The sequence below is a fragment of the Caretta caretta genome, chromosome 12, assembly GCF_965140235.1.
Source record: "Caretta caretta isolate rCarCar2 chromosome 12, rCarCar1.hap1, whole genome shotgun sequence".
Taxonomy (NCBI): Eukaryota; Metazoa; Chordata; order Testudines; family Cheloniidae; genus Caretta; species Caretta caretta.
In genome coordinates, this window is record NC_134217.1 from 35,168,300 (window position 1) to 35,181,930 (window position 13,631).

Genomic DNA, 13,631 nt, shown 5'->3' on the forward strand with positions numbered 1-13,631 from the left:
GTCATGACATTTCAACCACTTACCCCTGTATTGAGCCCAATAACTTATGTTTTCTCCAAACATACCTTCCAGAAAGGTATCCAGTCTTGAAAGACTTCAAGAAATGGAGAATCTAACCAATTTCCTTAATTGTTTCTTCCAACGGTTAATCACCCCCACTGTTAAAAGAGCGTGCCTAATGTCTCATTTTAATTTGTCTGACTTCAGCTTTCAGACATTGGTTCCCTTTGATACCAGTTATTTGTGAAATGGTTTTCATTCAAAACCATGGAGACAAACCAAAATACTGTTCTGAGGTGGAGAAAGTGCGATGCCTTTTTGTAGACAAGGAGAATATTTCACTACAATAGAAAAGAAGTGGCTACGGCAGAGAAACAAAACACACTCCTTCTAGAGCTTCACACATAGTAAGAATATCCCCATTGTGTGGGAAACGAGGTTAACACAACACATCATATATTGTTATTGATTGCCTACGTGGCTAGAATAAGGTACAATGAGGCAAGGCACCAGAAGAATGGGGAAACAAGGGTGGTTGTCCGTGAATCTGAAATTTCAAGAAATCAATGAACCTGCTGCATCATTCGTTTTTACTTTATTTAATGCAAAAAAGCTGAAAGAGGACAACATACAAATTATAATAGCATATCATCTCTTTGCAGCTACACGCTGTTCCGTTACATGGCAACTCTGCCAAAATTAGGTCACTTTTCTTACAAACAGCACAATTATGTAGGCGTACCAGGCATCTCATTTATGTAATTTAATACTCTTCCTGGTAAAGTACGTTGAAAGACTAACTGTATATATATTACAGTGAGACAAAATTAGGAATGTAAACAATTAATTTTTCAGTACATTAATTCCAAACTTCTTGTGTAAATCTCCATCAGAATCATGCTTTCTCAAGTAATGCTGCATAGCATAGCAGCATGTGGCATTTTAATGATAGGCAAAGGAGGCCATCATTCCAACCTCTATCAGAGAAGGTAACACTTCCAACAAACTCAAAATCAACTAATGTTAATCATGTTACGTGCAATGATAGAAGAATCTGTCATGATATAATAGGAATATCTAGGATAGTAAATTTTCAGCACACTGACCCTTGGTAGTGTGGATTGCTAAATAGTGTTTTAGCACCTACATTATTCCACATCTACACAAATGACCAGTCAAGCTACCCTGGCACAAGATACTTTATCTACACAGATAATCTGTACATCACCACAAAGCCCAAGGAGTTTGGCATATTAGACAGTACTCTGGTGAACACCCTAGACAAGTACTATGCAGCCAACCGTCTGTAAACCCAGCAAAGATGCAAGACAGTGCATTCCATCTCAAAAAACAAGTAGCCAAATGTGAACTCAATGGCAGCTGGCTTGGGACAAAACTTAGTCATTCCATAAATCCTATATATCTTGGTGTTACTCTCAACCGCACACTCTCCTTTAGAGATCACATTGAGAAAACTAAAGCCAAGGTTAGCAGATGAATCAACATTCTCAGGAAGCCGGCTCCCAATAGTCAAGCACCTACCATCCAATGCAGGTCAGCTCTGGACTACATGGTATTGACTTCAATGACTCCGCACTGGCGTTGCCCAGTCTAGAGATGCGATGATCAAGTCAGGCTACATCACTGGCCCCAATACCTGTAACTGCGGCAGAGAGCCTCAAAATATGAAGCATCTCCTGTGATGCCAGCTGTTGAGCACACATGCTCTTCCAGTGACCTGGTGGACTGCAATGACCAGGCAATCACATGTGCACAGATGTGATGGGAAGCAGTATTGGGACACTACATAAGATTTGAATTACTCACATGAATCTGTCAAATTCTCAGTGGTTTTCCTACAACACTTTATTTGTTTAAATAATGTAGTTTCCAGCATCACCAAAAATTTTAAGCACTGCCTGACCAGACTTTTAGAAGAACACGCGTTCTATAAACAGGTGAAATAGTTTCACATTAAACAACATTTGCAGAGGGGAGAATATTTTTGTTTAAACAAATATGGCTTAAACATCTGATCTAGAATGACATAGTCCTGCAACAATGACAAGTGAGGTATACTGAATAATTATTAAATATATTTTCATGCTTCTGTTCTCCACAGAGTGTGACTATTTTAATAAATTCTAATAAATTTATGTTTCACCAATTTATTCCAGAGAAGGGGAGTTTACCAATACTGTAAATGTTACTCAAAAGAAATATGGGTCTCTTTGTAACTTAACTAGCTACAGAGCTGTCCTAAGTGTACTGTAAAATTCCAGAAAAATTTCGTCCATCCCCTCTGGAATATCCATGACTAAGACATTTGTTTCATTTGAATGAATAGCATTTGCTGCCTCTTCATCCAAATCGTTTGGCAAGCTGACACCTTGACTTGTTCTTTGGTCATAAACCTTTCTTTTTAAGCAAATCAGCACCATTTTGGCCTTTTGCTATTCATTACATTAAATCTGAATTGTGTAGTAGCCAGTGGAGCTGCAACAGACTGAGATGTTTTACATTCGATATAGTGATGCTATACCTGTATTACTTCTTTCTGAAGAAACTTCAATCATTTTCTTCTTGATTCTACTGAAGTTTGTGATTACCCAACCCATGTACAAGTTCCTGAATAAAAGACAACAAAGAATAGGTTGCTGGGAAACTTTTTAACTGCTCTTCTGACATACTTAAGCCCGTTTCATCTTTCTAATAATAAAACTTTCTGGGAAATATAAGATGAAATGAAATCCAAGTTTTTCAGTCTGAGGCAATTAAGAACTTTGAATTTCACAAAAATTCCCCCAGAAAAAGAGAAAATATGTTTCATAAATCATTCAGGTCTTAACATTTTGAACAAGCTTTCAACTCAGTTTGTAGTCTGCTGAAAGGTTATTCTTTTATGACATTAGAGCAGACTGAAATATGGTAAAACTGATGGTGACCCCACGTGCCATTTAAATCTAAAAACTACTGAATATGCAAATATCATTTCTCTCTCATACAGCGCGTTTCATCAGTAGATCTCAAAGCACTTTACAAAGAAAAGGAATAAATTGATAAATATTTATGTATTGACAAATATTTGATAAATATTTATGCAACATTCTTCAACACGTATGAATACAATGCATAATCTTAGATGGGTGTTGTGAAGTCTAAAATTAATGTCAAGTTTTTTCCATTCTACAGGTTGATTTTCAGTTGCTAATATTCTCCCCCCATCTCTTCATTTTTGGGCTGAAATCAGCCACATCTGTTCTCAGTTTGATTCCCTGTTTGGGTATTTATTCTGTTATTATTTTTTATGATTAAGCGAAAATGTTTCAGTTGTCTGAAAACCAAGAAGGTGGAAAAAAAAATACAATTCACACAACCCCCTACATTATAAAAAATAAATAGTGGCCTTTTTCACTGTACTAGTATTTCCACAGTGGTGGATATCAGAATCTATAAAGACCTTGCTTCAAGAAATATGTCATTGTACTTATTCCATAATGCAAATCCACCAAAAGTATTTCTATTTCCAACACATTGGCAAGAATTCATTTGTAACTTAACTAGCTACAGAGCTGCCCTAAGTGCACTGTAAAATTCCAGAAAAATTTCTCCAGAATTATTTCTCTTGCATAGTTCAAACATGAAGATTTGGGGGTTTTTTTGAGAAATTTTGTTTTTCCATCAAATATATTTCCCTATTACATCTGACCTAAAAACTAGTCACAGAACACGCCAAGAGTAACAGAAAACCGCTCATAGCCATCCATCACAAGAGCTTTTACAAATTATGATTACATAATCAAAATCATCAGTACACTGACATATAAAAGCACAGAGACTGTATTCCAAAATAAACACATTGTTCGGAAACCCTATGTACAGATGATCAATTTGTTCCTAAAATTTTCCAAATTCCAATACACAGTTAAAATATAGCTCCAGTATTCTGCCAAATGCTCAGCTATCAGGTTCTCACTAATTTTTACATTTAAACATTTTCAAGATGGCAACATTCAGAACATGGTCATTTCCTTAGGAAATTAAAAGTTACAGAGGCTTGAAATTAAGTGATTTGGAATTAATCAAATATAGTGGAGTGTAAACAAACAAATAATAGTACATATTTTCTCATATTGTCATTATACTCTCTTTGTTTATTCTCCCCAAGGATTATTTTTTAAAATCAAGGCATGAGAATAATATTACTGCCTAACTATCTATGGGAATGACACCCAGCAAGTAGAGCAAAACACAGTAATTTAGTTTGGCACTTAACATGAGCAAGCTAAACTTTTAATGAGACAACTTCCTAAATGCCTGTCTAAAGCCAAAATTAAAATGTTTAATGCCCAGAATGCTTGGATTTTGAATTTCACTATGTAACAACACTATGAATCCCAATTTAGGACATTAAAGGATTTCTAACTTTGTAGGGTCTAATTCTCAAAGTTGCTGAGAATCTTCAGCTGTCATTAAAATCAAGCGAGAACACCACTTTGCATGACTCGGTTATAACACTGTATGTAAATTTCACTCCCCATCTTTTCCAGATACTCTTGTGATTAAGTTCTTTAGTCTCTACATCTACAAAAAGATCGTTACAGTGAAAAAGAGGCCTATTTGCCTCTCTCAGGCATTAAACAGCCTACTTCTGTTTTCAACAAGTGCGAGTAAGATGGGGCCCTACATTTAAATTGATAGATTTGCACTGACTTTTCAGTACCATCTTGGAAAAAGCAAACGTGACTGCATTTTTAATATTTTATTTTGTTGACTAAAACGTTACTTTTTAAGAAGTTGACAACCTAAGTGTCTGACCTAACACCAAGTTCATACAGAAGTTAATCCTGTAACAGAAAACCAAATTTTTCCAGAACTCACAACAACAGATTCTGGGCAATCCCTGGGAACATAAGTGCCTGAGCACATGTCAAGATTGCTTAAATATTAACTTAATAAAATGAGAAGTCAGGATTTTCTAATGCCTCTCTCAGTAAGAGTATTGTTTCATACTAAACATTTCTTATACTATTAATGCTTTCACTATATTTTATCTACCTTGCTTACAGTTCAAAGCAATTGTTTAGTGCAATACTAAGGATTAATGCATTATTCTTTTCTTTAAATTCTTTACAAAACTAACTGACACATTGAAGTTCAACTACTTCATGATGTATATGTTTCTGATTAAAACAGGAGAGTCAGAATATATGCATTTCTGATAGCCCCAATTTATGTCAGGACTTATGTATCTGTGTGTATATGCTCCAATACCCTATCTCACTAAACTGAAAATGTTAATTCAGCTTAATTGGAAGAACAGATCCTCCAACAGTTATTCCTAACAGCTACAAGAAAAATAAACTCTTCTCCAAGAGTCTAGAATGGTGGATGTGTTTGTTACAATAGGTAAAATAGCAGACACACACAGACATTTTATTTACAATTACAACGCAACTGATAGCCCAAATGCAGTAGTGTTTTCACATACTATTTCTAAATTCTTATACAATCCATACTCCACATCAACTATTTGGGTGCACAATAGAGTGCTATTCTCTTATTATAATTAGAGGTGGTTGGGAAATTTTAAAAAGGAAAGATTTCTGCGCGCGCACACACACACACTCACTCGCTCACTCCATTTTTTGATCAGCTCTAATTAGAATAGGAGACATGTTGATCAGTCAGTTGTTCACCTTGCAGTGAAATGTTAGTAACAATGCAAAGAAATTGCCAATGATAAATAAATAGTTGCAATTACTTTAATATGGACCTAGACTTATCTGCAATATTCCATTCCACAGTTCTCTGTACTATACCAAAATACTACATTCTGCACCAATGTAGAAGTTAAATTACCTGTACTAAGAGGTCAACTTCAACAGTTTAAAACAATCAGTAAATAAAAGACATTTTTAGGAAAAGGAGGAGGAAGAGGAGGAAAAGGAGTTGTACCCTGGACTTGGACCACAAGAGGTCTTATTTTACACCTTCTATATCAGCTCCTAAGCCCTTCTAACCTCATTATTTTTAAAATCTGAACCTCAAACATCTAACTTATTAGTTTCCAAAAACAAAGAAGAGGGGTGTGTGTGTCTCTCTCTATATATATATAATATCAATGACAAAACATACTATAATGCACTGAGAAAAAAAATCTGCATTCAGATAAGAAAAATCCCTTCTAACTAGGTCAGCTAAGAGGTATTTTGCTAAAGAAAGCTACCAAACAAGTTGAAGAGACACACATATTTTTTAAAAAATAGAAAATCAAAGAGCCAATATTAAGGTTTAGTGCCAATTTACTAAATACAGATGGGAAAAAGATTTTTCAGCCCTCGGAAGGTCAAAGGCTTAATGGGAATCCATGGCAGCTCTACATCTTGAGCAATGAGGCACAGTGACTACCGAAAAAAAGGACTCTGGCAGAACAATACCCCGAAGTGTAATTTACCACACCTACCTGTAATTCTTTAACAACTCGTTTGATGAGGTGAGTCCCCAGTTCTACACCCTGAAGTCCCTGCTGCGTCAAACTGATTGAATAGAAAATGGCTGTAGTAATTTTGTTCATATCTTCTGTTTCTAGAGGGGGAACCTCTTTCACTATGGCCTGTGAAAAAAAATTAGTAAGAGTCACCATCACCACAAGACTTATTTCATTTTACTACTTTTTAATTTATTAATAACGTTGACAGTTTTTTCCATTCTCTTACTGTATTCAATCTATTGAGACAAAGTCAAACTCTAGCACAGTATAAAAGATATTCCAATCACTACATCCCGCACTCCAAATCCCCCGTGGCCGTTCCTCTGCCTAGAGCAGCAGGGACATGTTGCCACTTTCAGGGAGCCACCCGGACGGAGCCAGGTAGAGAGCCTGCGCCAACCGGACTTTCAATGAAGACCAGACATTTATAGCCAGTTTATAGAGCTTGCCGGTTGGTGAAGTGCCAGACAACACAGCTTTCACTGTACTTTGAAAGCTAGCTCTCTAACCATTACCACTGGGGGTGGGGGAGTGGAGGGAAAGAGACCAACCACCCATTACTAGCAGGTATCATTAACACAACCACCAAAATAGACCTTTTTCTTCAATGAACAAAAGATTCCTGCCACTTATTCTAAAGACTGTATTACAATTCACATACATCACCTAAATCATTAACTCACTGAGTTATTCTTGAAAAAATAAGAAGTGCCATTAGTAGCACCAAGAACTTAACTTGGATTTTTAAAATGAGAGTTTAACACAGACTTCTGATCCATTCTGAACCAACCTTTTTTAAAAAAGCCTATTTAGCAATTTAAATATTGGAGTAGGTATAGAATATGCTGACTGTACCTGGATGCTGCTGGAGATTTCATTGGTTAGTGCTACATGCAAGACTATCAATGGTTCTCTGGGGATTGCACAGTGGGCAAAAAAGTAGCACCTTCTATATGACCCAACTCGACGCTTCATATCAATCCAGTTTCTGACAGGATGCACTGCTTCAGAACTGAATAGGAGGTTAAAAAAATTAAGATTTTCATCTGAAGAGACAGACTTCACTCAACCCACTGTATCAACCCAATGCTGCTCCCATTAATGTCAATAGCAAAGCTCTTATTGACATCAATAGGGCAGGATCAGGCTATAAATGAAATTCACCCTCAAACTGTAACATAATAGATTTTGTAAAATATATCTCACTTACACACACTCTCTGTCTGTCTACAGCCTTCTCTGGAACATAAATTCCAGCTTGCAGTTTGTATTTTACATAGGAGATCAGATTAGATCACTATGCCACTGATTCACTGAATGACCTTGGGTATATCACATCCCCTCAGGCATCAGTTTCCCCAACAGTACAACAGAGAAAATATTTGATCGCCCTTGTAAAGAACTTTGAAAGCTTTGGATGAAAAGCACTACACATTAAGCGCAAAATGGTTCCTCACAGTATTACCGTCTATCCTGATGGAATGCTATTTTCAAATACAATTTAAAAATCCAACCTCCTCATCCCATCCTATTGCTAATACTTTTGTTGCATGCACACAGAATGTGAAGTCTCTCCTCAACCAGTTTTAGTACTCTATTCAAATCCTTTAATTTATCAATATCCACAGATTAATCACATATAGTCTTAATTAAACTAAATAACTTTTATTAAGAAGTTTCTGTAGAACACAAATTCCCTCAGTCATCTTTTTAAATACTCATTGAACAAACTTTAGTCTTAAAATTCTTATGCTCCAGTCTCTAGTTTGGAAGACTTGGATTTCTATTACTTATTTTTGTTTTGCAGACCTAGCTTGTATCACCATTTTACTTTCTTTGTGTTACAAAGAACAGATGAAGTTGCCTGCCCTCACAACTCTTTCTTTAGAGATGTTGTTTTCTTTAAAGCTTTTCTTAGAGTTCAAAGTATGGCAAAAAAATTTCAGCACAATAGAACTTTGATTCATACATTTCCAATGGAATCAATGCAATTCTGAATACAAGACAGGAAGATACAAATAAATATTGTTGATTGTCAAGGCACTTGTATAAACTTGACCTCAATTTACAAGAAAAGCTGTGTTATCCGGCACTTTACAAACCAGAAAGCTCTATAAACCAGCATTTCAGGAGGGGGTACGGGGTCTGGGAAGGAGTTTGGATGGGGGAGGGGGCTCGGGGCAGGGGGTTGGGATCTGGGAGGAGTTTTGGGGTGCCGGATCCGGGGCAGGGGATTGTAGTGCGGGCTGCCGGATCCGAGCGGCACTCACCTTGGGCAGCTCCCCACAAGCAGCAACGTGTCCGGAGAGGCGCAGCCAGTCAGCTTCGCGTGCTGCCTCTGCCCACAGGCACCGCCCCCGCAGCTCCCATTGGCCACAGTCAATGCTCCTAGGCAGAGGTACAGGCAGGGGGCTCCGTGCGCTGCCCCCACTTCACCCCGAGCACTGGCTCCGCAGCTCCCAGTGGCCAGGGACCGCGCCAATGGGAGCTGCAGGGGCAGTGCCTGCAGGCGAAGGCTGCGTGCAGAGCTGCCTGGCTGCGCCCCTCTGGACAGGTCACCGCTTGCGAGGAGCTGCCTGAGGGGAGCACTGCCCGGATCCGGCAGCTCAAACCACAACCCTCTGCCCCGAGCTTCCTCCCACCTCCACCCACTCCTGCCTCTCAACCTCCAGCTTCCTTCTGCATCCAAACTTCCTCCCTGTGAGTTATCTGGAATTTTTGACTTACCCATTCCCTGAACATGCTGGATAACAAAGCTTTAACTGTAAATTTTACACTGAGTTCTGCATACTGTACATGACTGCTGAAGAATTACAATAATATTTGATTAGATGTATCGTCTTGGTACACTATACTGACTTCTTACTATGTAGAGTTCACCAGCAGCAGAATAGACTTGTGTGTCTTTTATGGCCATCACAAGAAAGATTCTTCTTGGCTCTAAGCATACTCTCCCAGAGCCTACAGCTCTAATTTATGTTGAATAAGACCATAAGAATGAATCATCTCACGCCCCAAGGATATTGTTTATGATCTACATAATTCTGTTAAAATCAACGTATGTGCTAAACAGTATGTGTAAGGTTGCAATTCTTTAATCGTACTTTGCAGTAGAGCATAGGAATGCAATTTCTTGAGTTGGGACCTGCACAAGTGTCTGCAGAAGAGCCAACGCGTTGTTCAAACTACTTCGACAAACATTGGAAATTCTTGGCACTTACTCACTAATCTTTTGAAGCACTTCACAAGGTGACTGCCAGGTGACTCGTTCCAGGTTTAGGAATCCGGTAGAAAACCATTCTGAAAGCATGCTCTTTAGCGTGCCATTCATTTCCTGGAAACAGGAAGAGAAAAACTGACTCATTACTTTGAATAAACTGGGTGCAAGATAACAATCTGGGACAAGGCCATCTATTTCATTAATGATTTTTTGTTTATTTTTTACCATTACCACACTGAAAATTTTAAGCAAGTTCTTGGGTCCATTTGAGAAAGCTGATTGCAAATCATCTGAAGCTTGAATAAATAGAAATCCTTTTCATCTAGGTCTAAAATGATGAAAATGTTTACAAGATACGATGCAGACATTCTCCACAGTGCACTGCAGATTAGAACTCAAAACAGTTAAGTTGAAAAGGACACACCAGAACAGCATCTGAGTGGTCTCTAACACTGACAAGAACTGAATCTCAAATCATGTGTTTGCTCAGATGCATCAATTTGGATGCCAAAAACAAATCAAGGAGAAGGCTTTCAGATTGAATGTCTCATGTAATATTCTGTCTCGATCTCTGCTGAATACTAAGCAGCTCACATATTAGGAAGTTAACATCATTACATCAGTATTACGGTCAGCATTCATACATACTCTTTTTAAACCTGGTGGACAAGTGGTAAGATATTCTAAGAAGCAAGTGATATTCTAAAATCACTGAAGAATTTTTAAGTCACTTCTAAAAAAAAAAAAAAGGAGTACTTGTGGCACCTTAGAGACTAACAAATTTATTTGAGCGTAAGCTTTCGTGAGCTATAGCTCACTTCATCGGATGCATGCAGTGGAAAATACAGTGGGGAGATTTTATATACACAAAGAACATAAAACAATGGGTGTTACCATACACACTGTAACAAGAGTGATCAGGTAAGGTGAGCTATTACCAACAGGAGAGCGGGGGGGAAATGGGGGGGGGGGACTTTTTGTAGCGATAATCAAGTTAGGCCATTTCCAGCAGTTGACAAGAACGTGAGAGGAACCGGGGGGGCTAGGAGGGGAGGGGGAATAAACATGGGGAAATAGTTTTACTTTGCGTAATGTCACTTCTATATTACTCTTTGTTCACTACTGTTTTTGGAACTGTTTTAACCACCTCTTCACTGCTGGATGCACAAAGAATAAAGTGGGTAAGTATTATCTATTCCAGTGCTACCTATAGCACTGACAACGCAGGAAGGACCTTTTCTGTATTGTTACCTCCAGAACCAAGATTACTAGGTCAGGTGAAAAAAGCTTAGCTGAGTCTGCTTGTAAACCTTGGCAACCCACTTCTCTACACTGGCAGTTAGCACAACTCACATATGCATGCTTCTGCTTTAGACAGATGCCCCTCAAAGAAATGTAAATTTTACACTGAGTTCTGCATACTGTACAGAAGAAATGGTAGGGAAATGGTGTTCACAGATAAACTAGTTGGGATAGCAATCCTTGAAATGTTGTAGTATATCAGCACACTGACCTCTAGGGAAACAAAGTAAAACTCTCTCTGATGTTGCAACACTTGAGTTTGTTCCAATTTATTGCCATACTCTGTCTGACCTTCAGAGTATTCTGTATTGTGGTCAGTAACCAGGTTTCCATAGAATCCCCCCAATTTTTCATTCATTCTCTAGTGCTGCTCTATCGTGCCTAAAGTAACACTTTTTTTTAAAATGAATATAAAATGAACCATCACGCACCATTTTCTAGATCACTAGCAAACAGATATTTAATCATCAGAAATCACTTAAATACAAGAGATGCTCACCAGCTTCATGTCACGATGACACGCATTAAAGAACACAAATAACTTGGCATGCCAAGTTACAAGATCTTTAGTTGTAATGTGCTATGTATTACCGTCCCTCTGTATTCCCCCTGTTAGAAGCTGAACATGATAAAAATAAATTATCAAAAGAGAAGATTCTGCCGCATAAAGAATAAATCTCATTAAGAAAAAAATAAATGGGTAGGTTTGATTTATTCGAACAACAAAGGTACTCATTCCCTGGCTGCGTAAGGTCAGAAAAGACTTCCAATGAACAATCAGGATTCAAGTGACCTGTATCTCAAGAAGGATAAATTTAAGACAGCTATATATTGCACCACATACGAGCACACTGTTGAGGGGCAGATATAATTATGTGCATTGACTATTCCATGCAAAGTTTCATTGCCACAATTATGGAAGCAAATTCATTTCTGGTATAGCTCCAGTTACTTCAAGGGACTTACACCATGGATGAATTTGCCCCACAGTCTCCTTCAAAAAGATCCCAAAACTACTTAAAACTCAAAAAATAATTTTAGAAATACCAGTTAATAAAGCTGGCATGTGTAGGATATTTGCATCTCATTTTTTATATTTTGATTATATATTTATACTCACCCAGTGTATGTTACCAATGTCTAATTATTTAGTTATTAAATATGCATATTATGGTTGTGTCAAGAGATTTTAATCGGGACTTTACTGTGCAAAACATTTTCTAAACACAGTAATTGGCATGGTTCCTGACCCAAATTACTTGCATTTTAAAATGGGAATCATCTTATGAAGGGTGTGGGTTGAGGAGACAAATCTCATTTTATATAAATATTAATTTATTTTTATTACATAATTTATTCCATAATATTAGCTTTCCCTAACTACCCATCAGTCACCTGCAAGATGGCCTCCGAGTCTAGCAATAAATTGTTGGCAAGTTTCATATGGGCACCAGGGCAAAACAGATCTTGGAAAGTGATATGAAAGAGAGGCTAGCAATTTTATAGATCAGTTCAGGGAGGGGATTACAAACTGAACATAAAGTACATCTCTTGAACTCCTGTCTCTTAGCTTTAGTATCTCCCATCACAGATCTGAGAACAACTGCCAGCATGTCTGCGCCTAATAGCCCCCAAATTTTCTACTACTATCTACCAACTATGACCTAATAATTAATTTATCTAAAGGCAGGCACTTGGAAACTGTTTCCAGAGAGCTAGATCTGACACTCAGCCAGTGTTCCTGGCCTGCGCAATACCACACAGTCTGATGAAACCGAGGCTCTTGGGGCTCTCTTTTTATATCCTTGCCTGCAGAACATTTGGGGCCCTAAGGGAGGGTGCATGGGTCCTCCAACAGGTGGAGATTTTAGAGGTTTCCATAAAGCCTGCTACACCACCAGCACATCTCCCATTATTGGGAACACACAGGGGTCTACTTGAAGAATTTCAAAACTGTATTTGTAGTTCACATGCAATTCAACTGTTCAACTGCCCCTGATCATTCTCTTTCACCTCAGATGATCCAATTTGAAAGATCCAAGTCACTAACTCATGTAATGCTTTTCTTCCCTGGTATCTTTGTTTTTATTGTTTGCAATTTAGATATATATGCATTTGGGCAGCAATAGAAAAGTTACCAATAGTAGGAACAGACATGGCTCAAAAACCTTACTCCACACTATTAAATGTTTTACAGGGTACAGAACTACAGCATTAGACATGTGGATTCAATAAATATTTACTTGTCTTTACTCTGGTAGACCCCAAAGTGGCTGTACTGGAACCACCAGGAAAAATAAGCAGCAACACTCTGCGTTGCTGTAAATCAGAGCATGTGCAATTCAGAACATAAAGACATTACTTTAGCACAATGTTTAAAACTCTGGTTTTAATAATATTTGAGCATGACCTTTGTCCCTCCTATGAACATAGAAGATGGGTCCTTGGGGTTTTGTTTGCTTGAATATGCCTCATATTTTTCCCTTTTGCTTTGAGCTGTAGCTCACAAAAGCTTATGCTCAAATAAATTTGTTAGTCTTTAAGGTGCCACAAGTCCTCCTTTTCTTTTTAGTTTTAGGTGGATTCAATTGTGACCAATCACAGGAAGCACAACTA

General features: G+C 37.9%; 1 protein-coding gene across 2 annotated transcripts in view; it reads right to left on the reverse strand.

Annotated features, from left to right (window-relative positions):
* MLYCD (malonyl-CoA decarboxylase) overlaps nt 1-13,631 on the reverse strand; it is a 46,818-nt gene that overhangs the window by 18,652 nt on the left and 14,535 nt on the right. For both annotated transcript variants that reach the window (XM_048870746.2, XM_048870744.2), the window contains exons 2-4: nt 9,715-9,827; nt 7,349-7,505; nt 6,467-6,616 (exon numbers count right to left, since the gene is read on the reverse strand). In XM_048870746.2, coding sequence (XP_048726703.2) covers nt 6,467-6,616; nt 7,349-7,505; nt 9,715-9,827 — 420 coding nt within the window. The remainder of the gene's footprint in view (nt 1-6,466; nt 6,617-7,348; nt 7,506-9,714; nt 9,828-13,631) is intronic.